The 21593-nt window shown below is 37.6% G+C and overlaps 1 protein-coding gene across 3 annotated transcripts in view; it reads left to right on the top strand.

Annotated features, from left to right (window-relative positions):
- The window catches only part of MCC (MCC regulator of WNT signaling pathway), a 180902-nt gene that overhangs the window by 2102 nt on the left and 157207 nt on the right, over positions 1-21593 (top strand). For 2 of the 3 annotated variants that reach the window (XM_068176000.1, XM_068176001.1), the window contains exon 2: positions 13637-13884. The exons of the other annotated variant lie outside the window; for it this stretch is intronic. In XM_068176000.1, the coding sequence (XP_068032101.1) occupies positions 13637-13884 (248 nt within the window). The remainder of the gene's footprint in view (positions 1-13636; positions 13885-21593) is intronic. 3 annotated transcript variants of the gene reach the window in all.

Below are 21593 nucleotides of genomic sequence, written 5' to 3' on the forward strand. Positions count from 1 at the left end.
TGTGGCTTATGCAGGAGGAGACTTGTCCAGTTGGATTTGGATGTTTTTATATAGTATGTACCACCATAGTATTATAGACAACTCTGTCAGGTTTATGGACTCAAGTGTCCCTGTTGAAAGTATAGGAGATGTGGGTTTGTTGTTTAGAGCCCTAGTGTTTAGGTTATTGCATCCTTTTTAATGTAATCAGTTAAAAGAAAGGCAAAAATGTTATGTCTGCTTTTATACTAAATTTCATCTTGCCATTTTCTGCATACTGTTTGTCTGGTTTCTGTGTTTGTTTCTTTCTAGGGCTTTTTTGTTTTGTTTTGTTTTGTTTCATATGGGCCAGTTGCTTGGTCTTCCTGTTCTTGCCCTGCTTCTTTGGACTTCTCTTTGCTCATCCTCATGGCCAGCAATTTTTTTGCCTTTCTTACGGCCCCAGTGGAGATTGGAGGCTGAATTTTGCACCTCACGATATCTTTCACAGCAGGTTAAACATGGCAATAAATGCCCAGGCATCTGTATAAAGAGCTGAAAACACAGAAGCTAGCATTTTAAAATCATCTCCTTCCTTGTGTATTAGGACTAGACTTGGCTGTGATCTATAACCTATTATTAGCATGAGCTTCTTTTTAAACACTAGTTTATTTTCAATGCAAAGGGACTGAAAATTGCTGCTTTGCAGGTGCTACTGAGTATAAATTTTATCTTTGAAAATTAGTATCCCTCCTATTTGCAGGCCAGAAGCTTGGTCAGTCATTTCTTTGCCTAGCACATGCAGCAGTTTGTTTATAAGGTTTATTTTTTTCCAGCTCCAGAGCTGTTAAGGAAAAGAAGATCTTTATATTTGCAGCAAAGGCAGACATTTTGTGTATATTTATTTAGTTCATATTGCATGGGGAAAAGAGATGTTTGCATTCCTAATGAAATAACATGTTATTTCAGCTGTGGAAATCCTTTGTCGTGCATCAAACTGTAATAAATCTCTTTAAATAGTAGAAGGGAAGTACAGGCACAGATGGAGAGGAGGAGCATGCCTTGGGATACTGATTAATTTTTAGGCTCTCACCTGAGATACTGATTAAATTTCAGACTCTAAATAGGATGATATTAAAGCAATAAAACATAATTAAGGATGAGCTATTGTTGCTTATAATCCAGAAGACACTGAGCTATGGGATATGAAATGCTAAATCAGTGTCTCTGAACCTTGCATTGACATGTGCATATTGAAATTTTGCAGCATCTAGCTAGAGAAAAGTACCAAGAAAATAACAGAGTTTTAACTTGTTGTCTTGTACTGAAATGGCTTTTGATTCTTTTGGGGTTAATATTTGTTACTTTATTATTTTAACATCTTGCAAATGTTTGGCATTCTTATGATACTTCTGCAACAAGAAGTAATTTCACAAAAACGAACTAACCAACCAACCAAGCAACCAAAAAGTACCACCCCAACTCAGTTGCAAAGCACTCCGCAATTAAGGCTGGATTCTTAATGCTTGAGATCAGCTGGATGAGCATTGCTGAGAGCAGAAGGCAGCCTTAAACATTGTTTAGAGCAGAACTTTAGTTTTGCAGCTGTAGCTGGATTGTGTTGCTATTAACAAAAAACTGTTAACTGAAAAAAAGCAGTAATTGCTTTCCTTTGTTTAATTCTGTTTGCTTTGAAAAGTTTCAGAGTCTGATGTTACAGTTACAAACATTTTCAGTTTCACAGGGTTGGTGAATTGTTGAGGACGTGTGTGCTTTTTTCCTTTTTTTCTTTTTGATGCTGTCTGCATATATAGCCTTGAATGCTGGGTTTTTATGGGTGACAGGCTAGATTAATGTCTTCTTCAGAAACTTAATTGCCTTGTAGCTTTATTATATGTGGATTGTATTGAAATTCCATTTAGCTCACAATTAATTTCATTTTCACTGCAGAAGTCACTAAATCAGTTTTGGATTACTCTATTGTAACACTGCAAAATGTAAAGATAACTTTGAATCTGCAGGAAATACTTTTGCTTTAAAAATTGAAAGTATGAGCTGTGGAAATGATGGGTGAAGAAAAAATTAGTTTCATTATTAAGCTACAAATACGCTAGATTTCCAATTTTAACTTTTAATCATGGATAAATAATTTTAGGATTGTGAAGAAAAAACGTAAAGCTAGTGTTTAGTTCAGCTAGAACTTTGTCATTATATTAACAATAATGGAATTAAGGTTTGTTGGTAGAGTTTGTTTGAAAACGGTGTTGTCTGTGTACACTATTTTTTTGTTTACACTTGTCAATGTCTTACAGAAAGTCTTGGTAAAAGTGGAGTACCACTACAATAGAGTAAGATGTTAAAACCCCAGTAAACCTGCTAACTTTGTAATGAGCTTATACAGCCTGTTAAAAGGACATGCTGAATGTGCCCTCTCTAGCCCTGCACAGAAGCAGTTAAAAAGAGGTAGTTGGATTTGATTTGTTACCTGAGTGGTTTCGGTGTTACATGGCTTTGGGAGCTCAAAACTTCTGCAAGTACAGGCTGGTCCTTCCGTTTTTAATGGGTTGTCACAGTAGGAGGACATTCACTGCTTTCTTGCTGAGTGTGTTTTGGCACCTCTGTCCCCCCCACCCCCATTGTTTCTGCATCTACTGGCTGTATGCTGTTAAAGGAGAAAACCCAGTATTTTCAAGAAGACAAAGTATTAATCTATTCATTGACTTTTTAAGGGAGGGGATTTATTCTTCTACGATGATCTCTGTTACTCTCTTAATGTAACTTTCTTTTGAAGTGTTTGATTTTGCTAATGTGCTTCAACTTCTGTGCTTAACATTTAAAGAGATACCTATTGAAGCACTTAAGGACCGATAAAATGAAGCAGCAAAATCAGTGTGGGTTGTCTGTGACCAGTCAGGTTACCACTGTTGGTAAAACACGTGTTTAATCCATAAAATGACCATTTATGAAGTCATGTGAACATGTGCAGTCAGGATGTCTGAATACTTACTTTGGGCATATGTTAATATTCTGCATCTAATCTCTGCAGGGTATTTTGTGCTGGCTGAAAGTTTTATCAGGAACATGCTGTTGTGAGTGCTCAAATGTCAGCAGGCTAGGCAGTGATAAAGCTATTTATCCTACAAGCAAGAGGTTTATAAAAGGTCAACTCTAACAGAACAGGTGGAAATAAAAAACTGCCTTTGAAGTCTTGTGAGAGAAGTAATATTTATTCTGCTAGTTTTGCAGCTATTGAGATTTCAAATTTCAAAAGAAGTTTGATCCCAGTACTGTACAGTCCTAAGTCTGGTCTCAATCCAGCTATCTAACAAGGAGACATCATTTAGAAGCAGTCTGCAAAATGTCAGTAGATTGGGACAAAGCTTTGCTTAGTCCTTGCTTTCAGTCTGGCTCTTCATATAGCTGGGCTCTTCTTACCTTGAAGCTAAAAAAGACCTCAATACAGGATTTTATTCTCACTTGAGGTCTGGACTATTTGCTCTGTGTTTTCTTTGAACCAGCTCAGTTTTAGAAATTCCAGGGGGTAAAAGTCCCAAATCTCCAAAACTCCCAAGCCACCCCCCCAAACCTTGGTAAAATGTACTTTGTCCTTGCACTGCTGCTTTAGTTCCAGCTCCCAGATTCTGTTCCTAGGCTTAATTTTAGTCTTCATCCATCTCCATTAAGAGGCTGTCACAGGGTTTGGAATCCATGTAACTGAAGGATTGTTTTTATATGGACACAGCACAATACTTACTGTATGGTAGATATATGCTGAGTAAAATGGTGACTGGAAGCACTGTGATATTTCTCACATGATTATAGTCTGTTTTTTCTGTTTCTCCTGGGACTTGCCTTAGTCAATGATTCCAGAGTTGTATAGCATTTTGTGGGGTTTTTAGTCCAACTTTGTCTTCCCTGGGTCCTCTTGGAGCATCATAACCAAAAAAGGAATAAGTTACAGGGAAAGCCTGAAGGGTGGATGTGAAGCCAAGGAGACATACTTAGTTTAGGATGAAGAAAAAGGTATCCCCTTTGTTAAATACAGTGTCTAGAAAATACACCAAGAATCAACATTCGTTAAGGGAGTATGTATTTCAAAGTTTGTATTTCTTACAACTGGCACACAGTCAAAGGAATGTATTCAAACTTGAATTGTCTGAACATAATATATTTTTTATTTGGTTAGCACTCCAGTTCTTATGTAAACATCAGACAGCTTAAGGGTGTTTTAGCTGGAGCTGTTAAGGTTTTAAAGTTAGTGGAGTTACTTGGTGTGTTTTATATATTGCTTTTTTCCTTTCCTCATCGGCATTATTAGTCTGGTAAGAGGGACTAAAGTATTTATCTCAGGCTTCTTGTTACATGGTATGACTGTATTTTCTTTCTTAGGACCTTGTTGTCCAGATAGGTTGTAATGTGGAAAAACTGACCAAAGAGTAATTCACTTGAAAATACAAATGTCAATTTTTTCAATCCTGTTGAAAGTTACCATCCAGCTGGCTTCTAAGCAGTGAAGTTATTTGTTATATTTATTAATTTTGTTACTGATTTTTTTTTAAATTTAGATTCTTGAAAATACCGTGCTAGTTGGGTTATTACTGTAAGAGAAGTTAATCACTCTTTAAAGTCAGTAATTTTTAAGTCAGTAATTTCCCTTTTGTGATGAAAAAACAAGTAATTTTTAAACTGGGATTTTTTTTGCTTTGTGTTTTCTTGGTTTTCTTGTTGGCAATTCTAAAAGATCAACTTCACAAATACACTCTGTTACTTTCTTCCTAAGGGTGGTAGGGAGCTCGAGCCCTCATAAGATGCTTTGGTGGTTGGTCTTTCTAGCAAGTCCGTCGCCCTGCATTTATAACACAGGAACCAATGGTGGTTGTTCTAGCAGTATCACTGGGACTATGGTTTTGTTCAGCTCATGTGTGATTGCATCTTCCATTACAGCAGACAAGGCAGTTAGTACTCTCCATAATCACGGTTGGTTAGCTCATGTTCCTAGGGAGCAACTTTCTGTATGTTTTTAGAACTAATTTGCCAAGACCTATAGTTTGAAATTCAAGGATGTGTTGACTGGTTGACAGTGTTGGGAGGCACTTGAATGAGAAAAGCATTCTTCCAGATAACTCCTTTGTGTTTATTGTTTGAGGGTGCCATGTGCAAATACTTTGCTGGTAGTTGTGGATGGATTCTAAGATTATTTTTAAATCCTCTTTGTCTCTGATTGCTGGGGTAGGCTAGAGATTACCTGACATTGACTGAAGCAGCAGGTCATACATGTTTTGACTGGGAGTAAGGAACCTCACAAAATACTTGGGCACCTGGCCTTTCTTGCAAATATACACCCCTAATCTGTGCACCTGCACTCTTTACACAATGAATTGTGAATTTCTAGTGGAGGGTCTCATGATTTTTTTAAGTCAGCCTTTTCTGCCAGATGATGATCTGCTGTGCATGGTCCTGAAGTTTCACTATGTCTGCACAAGAATTTGTTCAAAGAGTTACCTTAGCTGTACACTAGTTTGGTAAGAAATATTTCTTTGCTGCATGGCCAGTTTATAGTTGTGACTTTTTATCTGGCTGTGTGACTTTTAATGTTGACACAAGATGGTGGAGGGGGGTAAGAAATGAGCTTGAGGGGTAGTTGTGATCCCTCTGGTTATGTCCTCTTGATTTTTAAAACATGCTTCAATCCAAATGATCTGAACTAAGAAATCTCACTAAAAGTTACTTCATTTTCAGAAGTGTAAAAGGACAACAGAGATTTTACTGAGACTCTGGTGGCTCAGGTGGTAGATGAAAGGCGTTAATTAACAAGGCTTGTGTTGTGCCTAATTGAGTGTTGTCCAAAGGATGGGCTTCAAATGGCATCTGAAGGAAAAGTTATGCTTTGGATACATGGCTTTTCAAATCCGCTTTTTTTTTTACTGTGAATGTTCATATGCATATTTTAGAATAAATAGTACGTATGTGGAATTCATCCTAGTGCGGTGAGTTTTGCATTAGTTGAACTGTGTTAATGTCACCATAATGCTAAATTGGTAATCAGCAAATTTAATGTCTCCTTTCTTCTGAGAGTTTTTCTGCAGCAGTACATTTTAGTATTTGTCAAAAAAGAACAGTATTTTTGTAGTATTAGTGATTATTCAATGAAATCTCATATGTAATTTTTGAGGGTAAGCCAGGTAAACCAGATCATCTCTGAATGAGAGCTGTGCTCCTGATAATTTCTAATCACGTGGAAGAGTCTGTAGGTTGAATTGTTACTGTGTGTTAGCAGTGTATTTGAAACCAGTGAAGCGCACAAAAGAAAGTGTAGAATGGCAGAGATTCTGTTGACAAACTGTTTCTCCTTTGACAGATGGACCTTTGTTTGCCTGCAACAGTTCTTTCTCCAGAGAGAAGACCCTTAGCCAAAAAGAGGACACCCTGTCCTTGCAGGTTGAGAGCTGCAGTTTGTGCTATCAGTACAGAGTAGGTCATCAGAGCACAAAGTTTAAACTATTTCTACTGAGTAGAATATGCATTTCTTGTGTCGTCTGTAAAATACATTTCTGTTCTGAGAGGTGCCTATTGCAGGCTGGCTGTCTTGTCCATATCTAATGTGAAGTGTGGGAGAGACACACACAGACACGCTGAGGTAGGGAGGTAGGAAGGGAACCGTCCCCTGCTTCCCCAGAGGAAGGGGTGGTGGTGTAGGCATCATGCTTGGAATAGTATCTTGAGAGGCAGGACAGAGCTGTGAAGCAGAAGCTCAGATGGCTGAATTGTGAATAAAGCATGACATCGGGGTTTTGGGGCTGGCTGATTGTTAACCCTATCTTTTTCCTGATGATGCTCAGTGTTGTGGATCTGGATCAAGTTGCAAGTAGTTGTGAACAGGCACTGGAATATGCAGAAATTGAAACTAGCAGGGAATTTCAAGTGTAAAATTGTTCCACAATATAGAAACAGTTCTGAAAAAGTGACAGAAAAAATAGAGAAAGAGTACCCAAGAGAGGGAGTCAGTGAGTGCTGATGATGCTAAGACATGTGAGATTTTTGGTTAGTTTTGTTTTGCTATCTACATTGAAAATAATACATGTAGTGAGATTGTTCTTGCAAATAGGACTGGTAACAAATACATTGGATGGAGAGGGAAGAAATAAGTTGAAGAGTGCTTGGATTTGTTTTAATTAGTTGTACTTGGAGATTTTGGTATAATAATCCTAAAGACAAGCTCAGAATTATTTCCATTCTTTTTCCCTGAGCTCTTCTAAAAGACAGAAGAACAGAAAATGGGGAAAGATAAAATATGCTGCTTTTCTTTAAAAGTGTGTTGAGATGGTGGTCAGTCGACAGACAACTTGCTGAATATGGATTTGTTAAGACAAAGGTTGAACTCATCTAATCTAGATCTAGTGTCAGCAGTTTGTGGGGGGAGTGAAACAAGAGATGCCCTTTGTCTTGTCTATTTTAAGGCTTTTGATGTTGTTTTATGACACTTGTAGGCAAGCCAAGGAACTAGGCTGAGAGAGTTTAGTTTATTCAGGTTTTTTTTCCAAGCTATACTTGAAGCTCATTAGACACCTGTGCTTTGTTTGACAAATAAAATACTGTATCAAACTGAAATCAGAAGGATGGCCTGGACTAGATCAGCATTATTAAGGATTAATGATCTGGCTGACATAATAATGGGTAAACTTTCTTAAATCTGTGATAACATCACGCTGAGGAAAACTGGAGGCTTGCTGTGGGATAAGAGTCACAATTGGTGCTGACAGATGAAGCTATTGCTTGAAAAAAATCAAGTGACATAAAGTAGGGATAAGCAGACATTAGCATATTTGGTGGTACACATACAGGATGTGTGCTGGATGAAAAACTTTATGAGATTTATAGTGGTTCTCAAGTTAAACTTGAATTAACAGAACTGTGCTGTTGCAGAACAGGACTTCAGCTTTTGCATTCTAGTCTCTTTTCAGTGTATGCTTTAAACTGGTGTCTAGTTCTGTGTGCTGTCGTCCATTCAGTTGGTGGATCATTTAGAGAAAGACAAGAGCAGCTTATGATTGGATGATTGGAGATACAAAAAATGGGATTCTTTACTCAAAAGAAGGTGGAACATCTGATTATGGGCTTTAAATATGTAAAGACTGTTTTTCTTACCCACTGTAATGGCAGAAAACAGTGTGTTAACTTCCTTTTTGAAGTGGCAATCTGAATTGTATCTGGGAAAATTGAAATTAGGAAACTTGCAGAAGAGAACAGTGAAGTGCTAGGACAGAGCACCCGTGGAGGTTGTGGCATTCTTAAAAAGCAGCTTAGACACCTATCCATGAGGGATGACACTTTTTTGAGTCTGGTATATTTTCTACACTGGTAGGACTTACTTGGCTGTCTTCCTCTGTTTAAGAGTTTGTCTGCTGAGTTACACAATTTGTCTCTTGTGCTTATAATCAGGCAAATATGCAAGATCCCATATAGTGCTGTATAGACTTCCATTATACAGAACTCAGTGGTTACAGAGTAAATATCTGTGAAAAATGCATATTTTATAATTGGCTCTTCGCAAATATTAAATTTGCAATACTGTTATTTTGTAATACTGTATGAATCCTTTTTAAGTAGTGTGTTAAATATAGTTTTAGGTTACAACATAATGGTAAAATAGAAACTATGTGATGTAAGATATTTTTTACTAGCTCAAGAAAGAGATAAGATAATCAAGAAACTCTTCGCACAGAGATAACAGCAACAGGACACCTAATGAGTTACTGCCTCCTTATCAGAAAAGACAAACATTTTTCAACCTTCTCTCAGTCTTTATGGAACCACCAGGATTAAGGGGAAGAAGTTGACAAAAGCCAGAAAAATTCTTAATTTGCAAAGAATTTATGCATCATGTATGAGATGTATGAATATGCAACAGGCTGTTGCTTTTAAGGGTTATTCCTTTGTTCACAAGGCATGTTTTTGACAGCTTAGTGTCCAAAAACATCCAAATGTCTGTAATTCTTTGCTTTTTATTGTCTCATAGTGTCCTAATCCTCATTGTCCAAATTCTTATTACTCTAATTTTATTACTATTTTTATAACCATTTTATTGCTAATAAACTTTTAAAATTTTAAAAAACAAGTGATTGGTGTTTTCCACAATATCCCCTTGTGGGACTGTAGTCCGGTCTAGAGGCCTTTTTCCCCTTGTTTCTTTCAACTTTATTGTTATGAATAAAATTGGCTTTTGTAGGTGGGGTTATAGATTGTTAATGATGTCATGTTGTTATGAATGATTGATTAATGTAATGAATGATTAGGCCCAATTAATGCAGTAAGTTATGAAGTTAAATGTACTGTAGTATGAGAGTGTGCCCACTAGAGGGGGGTGGTGAGAACCCAGTGAGTTCAACAGCGGGAACTTTCCAGAAGGCGACCTCACGGCCTGATGACAGCAGCCGGCACTGTAATTGGACAATGAGCCAGCCAGTGAAATCGAAGCGTCCCAGAATGATTGGCCGGGAATGCACCGCAAATTGGACCAACCAGTGACCGGGAAAAGGGCCAATCAGCGGAAGGATCAAGGGCGCGCCAATCGGACGGCATGAAGAGACTTTAAATCCCCTGGGAGCCCAGCGCTGTGGATCCAGTGTCCGAGGAAGCGCTCTGTGGTGCCTGAGATTTGATACTTGTATCTCTGACTTGCTGCTTAGGCCTCAGGCTTACCCGGGGCTCTCGTCTTCAGTTGCTTTGATTTTTAATAAACAGTCCAGAGCTTTTTAAAAGAAAAAAAGTCCCATAAAACTATCAAATGTCAATTAATGCTTTTACATCATCCTTAGTTTTCATGTAGCACGAAAAAACCCATCTGTATGAATTCCCTTCAAGATCACAATGAGATGTTAAATCTGAAGCTTCAGCGTAAGTTCTCAGATCCCAGTATCAACAGTATTACTGCTCAGCATTTTGACCAGCTTGTCCAGTTGATGTGCCTGTTCTCCATCCCATCTTGCCTTACATTATTCATGCCTTACATTATTCATGCCTTGCCAAACACATCAGCTTCACTGAAATGGCTCATTTACAACTACTGCCCCGGGCAGAGAGTGTGTTTGATACACAGAAAACAGGGAGCATTGGGACAGCCATAAGGAAATGGAGCTTTACATTAAAAATGAACAAAATGGGTGTTATTGTGTATCTTATATTCTCATTTTTTAAAAGGGTTGCTTAATACTACTACTACATGATCTGGCACTAGGAAGTAAAACAAAAAAACATTTCTGAAACAAAATGCATTTTGTTTATCAATGCAGAGAGTATTCCAAATATACATGTAAAAATTTTTTACACATCAGTTTACCAGTTGTTTGTTGTATGAATAGCAGTGATGGTCAGGAATGCAGTTTATTAAGCTGAGATGGGAACTTAAGGCCTTTTCTCCTAAGAATAACTTTCAGGCAGATGTATTGTTGCCTGAAACAACAGGCATGTATTGTTGGAAACTTGTGGTTCTTCATTCTTTGTCCGTTTGTAAGGACATCCAGGTTGCAGCAGGTGGAAAATTCCAGTAATTCTGAAGCTGTCCTCATTATTCCTTCAGAAGCTGTAACTTCAGTCTTGCCTTGCTATTTCCTTTAAAAGGTAATGTGGAAATGCTGTCTTAGTCTTATCAGGATGATCCATACCTGATAAAGTAGTAGCTTCTGTATTGTTAAACCATCAAAAATTGGTAATAATTGAGGAAATTGGAGAGCAAAAAATAACCTCTTAAAGTATTTCTGTGTGAGAAGGTCTCTGGAGATGTAGTTGTTTAGATAATGACAAAGGTAATGAAATTGTTTTCCGAGTCTAAATTCATTAGACTTTTTTGTGATTGTTGCTGGTTCTTGAAGAAATAATTTCTTTAAGAAAACACACTAAGAACTGCTGAAAGTGTTTGTCCTCTTTCCTAGTCTTACTTGCTGCCTAGTTCCATCTGCTAGTGAACTTCTTGAACAGTTTTTTTCTCCTGTGTAAAGTCAAAACATGTAGCAGGCCTTGGGTGGATCACAAAACTACATATCCATCCAGCACCCCCTGTAGGTGAGGACATTGTTTTTATTCATGTTTTGCAGACAGCAGTGAGCATTATCTTTCGGTCTGGTAACCTTCTGAAGTGCTCTCTGTAGTTGGGTGCTAACCTGGAGATGCTTTTTTTGCCAAAGATTATAGTGTTATACAGGGCTTCTGCGATACACACTCACCGTGGTTTCTGCATTCTTGGCATTTTAGATGACTTTGGAATTACTGTGCATTACCTCTGTTCATCCAGATTAAGAATTTTTAAGCATTTTGATACAGCCTGCCTTGTGATGCTTGGAACCTCTTACCTTATAATTTCTTTAACCATCTAAAACTCTGTTAGAAGTTTATTCAGAACACAAGGTGTCATTCTGTGAGTTTTTTGGAAGACTTCTGACTGCAGGCGAGCGTAGTTCTGGGATTGCTGCCAGGGCTGTTTGCCTGCAGTTGCTCATAGAAATGTCAAAGCTGTAGAGCTGATGTGATTCTGTGGTTTAAGTAGTCAGGGGCTTGACTTGCTGTGAAAGTCAGAGCAAATGGAGCAGTGTGTCCAGGATGCTGTGGAGATTGGTGGCTCACCAGGGACCTAAACTAAACAGCCAACTACCAAAAACAGAAGTGATCTGGAGTAATTTTAGTGCATCTTTTAGAGCAGCAACTTCTTATTGCCTCTGAGTGCTCTGGTAGTCAGTCCTGTTTTGATTAGTCATTTCAAAATTAATGTTTCAACTAGATTACTGTTTATCTACAGTATTGGTCTAGAAGTGAGTCATGATACAGCTGCATGGAACAGGTTTTCCTACATTGTTTATTTACTCTATTTGCCTCTAGGGAGCTTGGCTGCATTTATAATTTTGAATTTCCTCTTCAAAAGGTGTTTGTGTGCCTAGACTGCAAGTTGCATTAGGAAAGATTAAATGTTTCCTGGCAAAATGATGATAACTTTTTACTGTCTGAAATTTTAAATTGTTTTAAGAAAATATATGGTTTGTCATTGGTGTTACGTAGTGGAACAATCTTTGTGAGATTTCCTTTATAAATCAGTTTGCATTTGTGTAACACCTTTAGATTGTAGGGAACCAGAACTGGGTTTGGACATGTCTCTGTGGGCTGTAGTGGAATAGAAGCTTTACAATTGTCATGAGCAGGGCGCTGTAAGGTGTGCTACCAGTGCTACAGCCTCCTTCTGCCCCAGTATAGCAGATTAATTCTGGAGCCAGGGCAACAGACCTGTGTCCTGGAATCCCATGGCAAAATCACCCTGCACTGCTTCTCCTGGTACTCATTTCAAAATTAGCACACCTCTGCAGAGTCCCTCAATCTGAGGCTATGTCTGATCTGTTCCAAGAGAACAGAAACAGACATAGCTGAATTGTATCTGTCACTCCCCATGTAAAAATTTAAATATGCTGTCATCCTTATTTTTCTTTGCAACACCCTTGTGAGATTGTATTTGTGTTATTTTAATTTTTAAAAACAAGGAACTGAGCCATGGAGATTATTTATTAATTGATCAGATTCAAATCTAAGAGCAAAACTCTGAGTAAAAATTGAACTGCAGGTAAGCATAGCTTGTATTTGGCCTATGTGATGAATCCTTCTGTAATAAAGTTATTTCTTGTCATAAGTAGAGATTTGATTGCATTCTGCTATTTTTGTTGGGATTTTGTTTGTTTCTTTGTAAACTACATGCCTCATGTTGTTATTATTGTCATTATTTCATCATTCTCGTCATCATTACTATCAGTTTTGTTACTATGATCATTATTATCCAATTTTATTGTAAACTACTCCAACAAGAATTCTGTTTCTGCAGCTCTGGAATTTCTGCATAGAAGAGACTTACAGACCTCCATCCAATGTACAGCTTCTTTCTGTAGAATAGAATGGGCCTTGATTCTGATAATAAATTACTTCATTGAAGCTCTTCATGCAAGAACTTCGAATATTTCAATGTGTCATGCTTTCACATAAACCTTCTGAATGATGCCCTGATACTAGTAATGAAATAATAATAATACTATTAAATCTGCTAATAGTTCGCCTAATAGTAATATTACACATTTCCTTTGCCTTCCTTCTACTGAAAGATTTTGTACAACACAGAAAAAAGTGATATGTTTTTAAGCTTTTTTAAAAAAGCCATAACATAGAAACACACTCATGCTATTTGTGGTATAAATTGGTATGGTAGTGCTGTGCAATCCAGTTCAAAAAGTGTTTAAGAAGAGGATGGCAGGAAAGAAGCAGTGAAATGTGAGAATAGCAAAGTAGTGGTAGTTTAAAAAAAAAACAAATCTAATTGGAGAGAATAGGGCACCCAGGAGATTTGGTAGCATAGAGCAGCTGTTGCTTCAGATCTGGCTGAATTGGTTTGCCCACATTTTATTTAGAATGTGATTATTTGTCATTTGATAAATATGCATCTGTCATCATTCAGATGCTGGAGAAATTGTTTTAAGATTTTATTTCCTTCAGTAGTTGGCTTATTGGTTTTAAATGCCTGTGCATTAATGCATATCCAGATTAGACAGGGCTACTATTCCTTTTCTTCTAAACTAAGCTTTTGTTTTTTTTGTTTTCTCTGTTCCCACTTTTCCAATCTTCCCCCACCCCCATTTTCCCTTAAAAATATCTTTAGGAATGACTTGCTGATGGTGTGCCGCCAGCTGAATATGGAGGCGTCTGTTGCAGAGATCATGCACCAGCTGGGAGCAGATGAAAATGGAAAAATTTCCTTCCAGGATTTTAGTCAGTGCCGCATGGAACTGGTACAGGAAATCAAGAAGGAGGAAGTGGAGCTTTCTGTGAAATCGGATTACTCTTGTAAAAATAAAAAGTTAAGAGATAGAGTAGCTTCCTGGCCAACTAGCAGCAATAACAGTTTAGGTAGGTATGACTTAAATATCCTGTGGATGTAATTTAACAAAAGGTAAACTGTGGGGTGTTTGTGACTGATTTCACTGGCATTAGGGTTGCCCCTAAAGGACTTTGTGAATCTGCCTTTGCATCATTTCATCATATACTAACTAGAGTGCTGTTGCAATGGATGCAAACTTGTCATCAGAATGTAAACTAGAATATGTGCGGAGCATACTCTTCTAAAAATGCAAATTGCACAAGAGAACAGACTCCCTTGGAAGGATATGGGCTGGTAACTGAAGATCCAGGCAGTTCTCCATAAAGCCCAGGTAGGTATGTAGGTATTGCCGTGGGTGGTGAGGGAAGACAAGCACACGATCAATATGATTGATAAGCAAGCTCCAGTTTATACAAAGATCCTGTCAGTTTATATAGTCTTTTGCAAGCAATGTCAGCAACAAGCTCTCACTGGTCAATTCATAAAGGTTCGTTGTTTTATGTTCTTCTACGTGTGGTTTCATCTGCAGCTAAGGTTTTCATCTTCTAGCTTGATATATTTTACTTTGCTGAGTACATCTTGTTTTACATCCTGTTCTTGTACAACTCATATCTCAAGGATATGCTGCCTTTTGCTATCTGTACATGCACAGTGTACTGTTCACAGGCTTAGACACAGTGCTGTTTCCCAGGCCAGAGCTCCTCCTGGGCACAGAGATCAGGTCTGGGGTCTCAAACAGAGGATTGATGGAACAGTTGTTCCATTGATCCATGACGCTATTCTTGCAGCCATACCCCAACATGTAGGTAAAACTGAAAAATGAGGGGAGACTTAATCTTGGTTCCAGTCATAATACACTGTAGGAACTAATGTTTCTTGGATGCTTTAAAAATTGTTCCACTTAGGGGGAGATTTGAATGCTGGAAGAGTCCTATGGTTTAGAGAATACAAAAATACTTCTCCGTCTGGTTGAAAACCAAACCAAAAAAACCAAAATCAAAAACCAGAACCAACCAAACCAAAAGAAACCACCACCAACAACAAAAACAAACCACAACCCCCCTCAAAAAACTCAAACCAATGAACAAAAAAAAGAAAAAGTGCTCTTCCATCCACAGGAAAACAGTATGTAGGAAGGGATTATCTGTGTCATTGAGCCCAGTCTTTGATAGCTCTGTGACCAGTCAGCATTAGGTCAGAAATGTTAACACCTGCACAATGCTTCCTGTCACCCTGTGAAAAATGAAGAGACTAAACAACAGATTCTGGGGTCAAAAATGGCTAACTGTGGTGTTTTGTGGAAAAAGCTGAGGATGCTGTCCATTCCCCACTTCCCTACAGCAGGTGCATGCTGGCTAAGCATGACTGCTGGGCTGGTGACCATGGAACTGACCTGCATCTATTCTTCACAAAAATGGCATCAGCCTCTGATGGTGTTTAGTTGGAGCTATGTCTCCTCAGCCTTTTCTTTGGGTTATAAGAGCCTGCATGTTTTAAAACACTTTTTAAACTGCAAATCTTCCATTAGTCTTCCCAATAGTTTTTCTTTGAAGTGTCTTAAATTAATTTAGGAATATTTTTTACTGTTGGATGTGCTTCATACATCTTCTGGAGAGTTGTGTTATTCCAGTTTCTCACATTATGTCACGGTTATGTCAAGGTCATGTTGTTGACTTGTTGCCAGGTATAATGTTTAACATCAGATCTATTCATTTATTTGAAGGTAGTTGATGGTAAATGAGATTTCTGTTTTAGCAGCGAGGATGCAAAGCATACTGAAAGCACAATACAGACATTAATCACACATAACAGAGGAAAGCAATTGCAGGGTACAGCTCAGTCACAATACCGCTGAGGCTGAGCTGTGTATACTAGCTTGGCTAACTCAGGGAGACATTTACACTCTTACTGAACTCAGGGAGAAATACAGCACCAGTTGATTCTCTCAGCTGTTTATAGTTTATCTAAAGCAAAACCCACCCTCAAGTCCTCTTGGTGTTGAGATCAAGGCAGCTTTTTTGCAACAGCTGTGATCAGTCCTAGCCCACATCCTTCCCTGAGCTTCATGGGCACATCACCCTGGCCCATCTCTGATCCTGCTCCCATAGTAGGGCTTTACTGATTAGTCACACTTGTCTTTATCTCCTCAGTAGTCAGCTTCATAGAAAGTAAAACTGGGCATTTGTTGATTTTGGTGATTTGGTCTATCTATCCATTTACTTATTAGCTTTTTAGGTATGAGATTAGCGTGTTCTGTCTTATAGTCACTTTGCGCATGTTTTTGGCTAGTCATCTCAGAAATTCAAATTTTCCTTGTTTACTTTGTATCCTTGGTGAACTCCTTATCTTTTTCTTTTTAGATGGACTGTACCACTCCTTTATCATCCTATTATCTCATGTTCCTTGGCTTTTCATTTTGGCTTCTCAGCACAGCAAATCTGTTTCATAGCTCTGTTTGTCTTCCATCTCATATTTTATAGCTTCATAGTCATATTTTATTATAGAGGTAGTTCGTTTTTAGCATTTCTTCTGTTTATGCTTCTTTCATATATGTTCTTGAATTGAAAAACACTGTAGTTTCCGTGCCCATTTCTCCCATCACTTTCTGTATTGAAATTTTCGTAAGCCTTGTGCTCAATTCATTTCCAGCCTGTGAATCTCTTTCTGGAGCTGTCAGACAATATTTCAAAACCAAGATTTTTTTTTTTTTTTTTTTTTTTTTTTTTTTTTTTTTTTTGTTTTTTGTTTTTTGCTTTAAGGATATTGTGTATTCACTTGCTCATATAATTATCTTCCATTGCCTGCTTTTTCGGTGCTGACACAGTTATATTTTTCTGCAAAACACGGTTGTTGTTCTGTCCTCAGATGGCTATACAAATTTTCCCTGTTTGTTGACCAGATTTCTGGGGTTTAAAATCTTCTTTCTTAGACAAAACAGCCAAGTAATTATGATTTGTAATAATCAGAGGTGAAAGACAGAAACTTGAGAAGAGAAAGGCCAACATAATAGTCTCAAAATTTATCCCACAAAGAATCTTACTAATTGCTGCCAAAAAGTATTCATAGATGAACTTCCAAATTTATTAGTGTATAGAATTCAATCCCAAATACTTTCCCCCCCATTCCCCAGTTTCTGTTAGTTTTACAAGAATAATTTAATGCATTTTTAAGTTGGTAAGTGAACCCTTTTTTTCCCCAAAAGTTAAGTCTAGAAGACGTTTGAATTTCCTGCCTTGATATATTTTGCTCTGCTGATCAAGTGGGACTGTCTTAGTGCTCTGTACTTCTAATTATGGGAATTGTGGGATTTGTCCTTGTCCTGCCTCAACTCTTACATGAATTCTTAGAGAACATACAGAGATGCTCCCACCCAAAAAAAGGATGGGAGGAAATACTAAAGATGAGCATTTAGGATGCAGCTGGTTTTTATTTGGTTGTAAATGAAAACCATTTTGGCAGCACTGTTCAAAACGTTCTACACAGCTTTATTTTCAAAGAGTCAAGGAAACAGCACTGCAATATATTTCTAAGATATAAACCCAGCCTGTGGTATGAACATAATGACAGCTGAGGAATTACACTTGCAGTCAAGCTTGAATTACGATCTGTGCCTTTCTGTGCGTTTCAGATATTTCTGTGCCTTTGAGGGCTCGTTTATATACTCATTAGTGATCAAAAAACAGATTATGTTATTGAGTCTTTGCTGTTGCTTTCTAAGAATTGCTTTCTAAGAACAAGAGACATCATGTACAAATTCAAATATGAGCTTGGTGGATGTTCTTTTTTTGTGTTACCGTTTTTTTTTTCTGGTCAAAACACTTTTAATTGAACTTTATTTTCAAAGATAGTTTACAGGCCTTTTTTTCAAGATTAATTTCTACATAGGTTATGAGCTGCTAATATTTAAAACTGGTATAATGTATTGATATGGGGCACATAAATGACAGAATTTCAAAACTCATTTGACTGGTGTTGAGTACAGGGATCTAGATGATCTGAAACAAAGGAATCCAGCCTCTGACATGAATGTTTTTACACTGCAAGTTTGTACGTAATTGTTTAGAGATTACCAGTCAGGCAGCATTTTGTGCTGCCTTTTCTTGGAACTGTTCCAAATTCCTAAAAAAAAAAAAAAGGCAAAACCTTTTATCTAAGTATAACATTACTGTTGCTCTCTATAAGTTTTGCTTTTCATTATGAAGAAAATAACTTGGAAAAAAAGTTGCAAGACATAATTGCATCTAATTTACTATTGAACTTCATCTCATCCATCTTTTTTATCATTGATAAGGTTATTCAAATAATTTTGCCCTACTTTGCCCCACAAATGTTCACGCCTGTGTTTCCAGGTGGGATGCAAAAGAGAGGAAATTGGTAGACTCTTTTAATCAAGGTACAGGACTTAAGTTTATTAATACTCACTCATGTATGTCCTCAGTAAGCCAAACCTGTATCCCTATCTACCATCCTGATGAGCAAATAAGTATATGGATTTAAAAGTTTCATGTTTTATTCAAGTGCACAAAAAAGGAAGTTTTCTAAGTTACTAGAATTAGGCTTTTTGATGTTTATTAATCAGCATTTCAAAGCTGTTAAATGTGTTTTCATTCTTATCCTACACTATTAATGTCAGCAGGAGCTTTAACAATAATTTGCAAGTATTAACCAGTTACTTTTCTATAAGTGAAATGGAATGTAAACTCTGTTAACATTCTTGCATTTTAAAATCTAGTTGAAAAAAAAAAATAAAATAACTTCCGAAAGTGTTGCTGGAGTCTTGCAGTTACCAAATGTGACTCTTTATTATATAATTTCAGTAGGAAATGCAGGAATAATGTCAGTTATTGATCAAATCTGTGGATTGATTTGTCTGGCTATGAAGAATGAGAGCTATGATGGGTACAGTAAATTTGTGTGAATAATGTAGTGAGTGACGGAGGTGGATTGCTTGGCACATGAAAACTTTAATGCAGCAGAACTACATCTGTAATATTTGAAGCAGGGAGTTACCTGAACAGTTGTGGTTTCTGTTAGCTTTTTCAGTGTTGTATAGTTTGTATATCTTTTATAGAAGCTAGCATTAGAATTATTTATATTGTGCATTGTATAGATTGGTCTAGCTCTTTACAAGGAGCAAATTGCCATTTGTTCCCCTTGATAAAAAATAGCCTATTTCTAGCACCCATTGACTTGGTGGATGAACAAGAAATGGCACTATTTATGAGTAAATTATTGGTTCCTGTAACTGCACGTATTTATTGATCTGATTTCATATTCTAGATAAACAATCACGAATACAAGAGTCCTTCAACAATTTTTGTCTGTAGGTTAGTGCTTAGTAATTAATTCGTAGCCAATTCCCCTTTCTTTACTGAAAATAAGTCCCCTGAAAACTTGCTATGATAATTTATTTGCACAGTAGATCAAGCATGAGAAATAATCAAAGGAATGGTAGGAATTCAGCCTTAAATTAAGTTTATGGGTAAACAGGGGAGGCAGACCAGTGGGGTTGAAAAATGATTCTTTTTGCTTTACATTAATTCCATGTTTGATCTTACTGCAAATAAATTGCTCTTGAGAAACTGATGCAGTGATTACATTTATTTATGCTGTATTTAATAAAAAACTACAGAGCTCATATGGACTCAAAGGCATGCTGCAGATTTTCTTGAGATTTATGAGCAAAGTTTCACCCTTAGATATATTTAACTAGAAAAGCTTTGAGTTTCTGCTAGGCCAAATTTAATTACGTACAAACTCCTGTTAACTGTAGTGGTTTAGTTTATTACATTGAAATAATCTTTTGATATCACTGTCTTTGTGCAAAGCAGCAGAATATAGGTAATTTTTCTTTTCTTTAATAAACAGAGAATTTAAGTTCTGTGAGCGTCCTTATAAATTAACATGAATTTCTGGAGGTTTATAATTGACAGCTGATGACTCTTACTAAAATCATAATATATAGTATGCGATAAACACCAGTGAATCTATACAAGATGTAAGTGATCCCTGCAGGGATCTCTGGTGTCTAATAGAAAAACAAACTTGGTTGAAGCTTTCTTCTGGTTTGAATATTTTTAAAATGTAAGAACAGGTAATCTGTGTTTGACCAGACTTTATTCTCAAATGTTAATTCTGTCCCTTAGCATGGTGAGAAGTAAATGATTAGAGAAGGTAGTAGGGACTGAGTGATCATGTAACAATGCTTGCACATTAAATTTCAGCTCAGGGACTTTGAATTAGAGATAGTTGCACTTGTTCACTCACACACGTGGCTTTCCTCCTTCTAGCCCTGTCTTGCAGGACTGAGCGTCTGAACACCTGCAAGTCTTTAATGTTCACCGTGGTCTGCCACCAGGAGTAGCACATGTTGCCCTTCCATTGTATGAGGAAGAAACTCTTCCTGCTTTCCTGAAGTTTCCTTCCTCCCACGTGTTTACAGGGGTTTTTCTCTCTTCCCCTCCCTGCCCCCCCCCCCACCAGTGTATCCAGTCAAGGTTGAGCATTGCATTGAGCTGTGTTACCTTCCTCAGTAGAAGCACTAACAGAGTGCCTTCCATAAAAGTTACAGAAATTCAGTGTGTTTGACACCAAATGCCCTTGAAATAACCAATTACCTTAAAATTTTGAGAGGAGAGAGTAAGGACAGACAGCTGAGTGGATAGAACTGTGGGAAACAAAGCTGCTGTTCCTGAGAGCTGCTGCTACCCAGAGCTGATAGAAGGGCTGGCCCAGACCAACTCTGCAGAGCACCACAGGTCAGGCTTGTGTCAGGGCACTGCTGTCTGTGCCTCCTGGTCAGCTCCAGTGGTTACACATGTAGCTGTGGTTTGGGTTTGCCATATGGTTTGGAGCTGGATTACAACCTCACTCCCTGAGTTTTGTCCCAGTTTATGCTTTCCATGCAAACTGTGATCAGCTTGAGAAACTGAAAGGCCGCTGGGGTTTCCATAGGAAGCATGCTTCATTTGGCACAAGACGAGCACTGTCACACATCCTACACTTCAGCTTTTGTAAATCAAGGCCTGCCTCTCAGCACATTTTTGCTTTATCTCTCCTGACTTATATGATGTGCTCTTCACCCGCCTCCTTCTAATGTGGCTGTGACATACTATGGTTCATGAAACAGGAACAAAATGAATGTGACAGGCAACAAACTCTGGATGTTTCATTTGTTTGCTTGGATACATGTGTATTAAAGTCAGATCTAAAGTGAGGTTGTCTTGAGTGGAAAGTAATCAGGGAGGAAGCTGATTATTCACCTCTGAATTTCCATGTAAAGAAAGCCAACTATTTTTAGAAATACAGTGCATACATTACAAATACTGTGCTTGAAAGGTATGTAGGAACTTTGTCTAGCTTCTGTATGACTTCAGGTTTTATGTATTCTTTTTCCAAAATACTGTATACTCCCCTCTTAACTAGAGATTATTAATTTTAAGGGGAAAAAATTATTGTTTTCTTCCTTAATAGAAGCTTCAAATTAAATTCTAGATTGAGTTCCTGAACACAATGCAGTTGTTAGCCAGCAGCGTTCAGGCAAAATTTAGTTTAGGTGCTTAAACAATACTGGTACTAGGAGACCTTGGTTTCTAGACTGCTGAGAAGTCATCCCCATCCTCTGTTTCTTATGTATGAATAGAGCAAATGGACCAGAGTTATCTGGTCTCAAGGATAGTCTTAAATAATTTCAGAATTAAGGACAAGTGTCTGAAGGCATTATGGATAGTGTTGCTTT

Source organism: Anomalospiza imberbis, chromosome Z (genome assembly GCF_031753505.1).
Source record: "Anomalospiza imberbis isolate Cuckoo-Finch-1a 21T00152 chromosome Z, ASM3175350v1, whole genome shotgun sequence".
Taxonomy (NCBI): Eukaryota; Metazoa; Chordata; class Aves; order Passeriformes; family Viduidae; genus Anomalospiza; species Anomalospiza imberbis.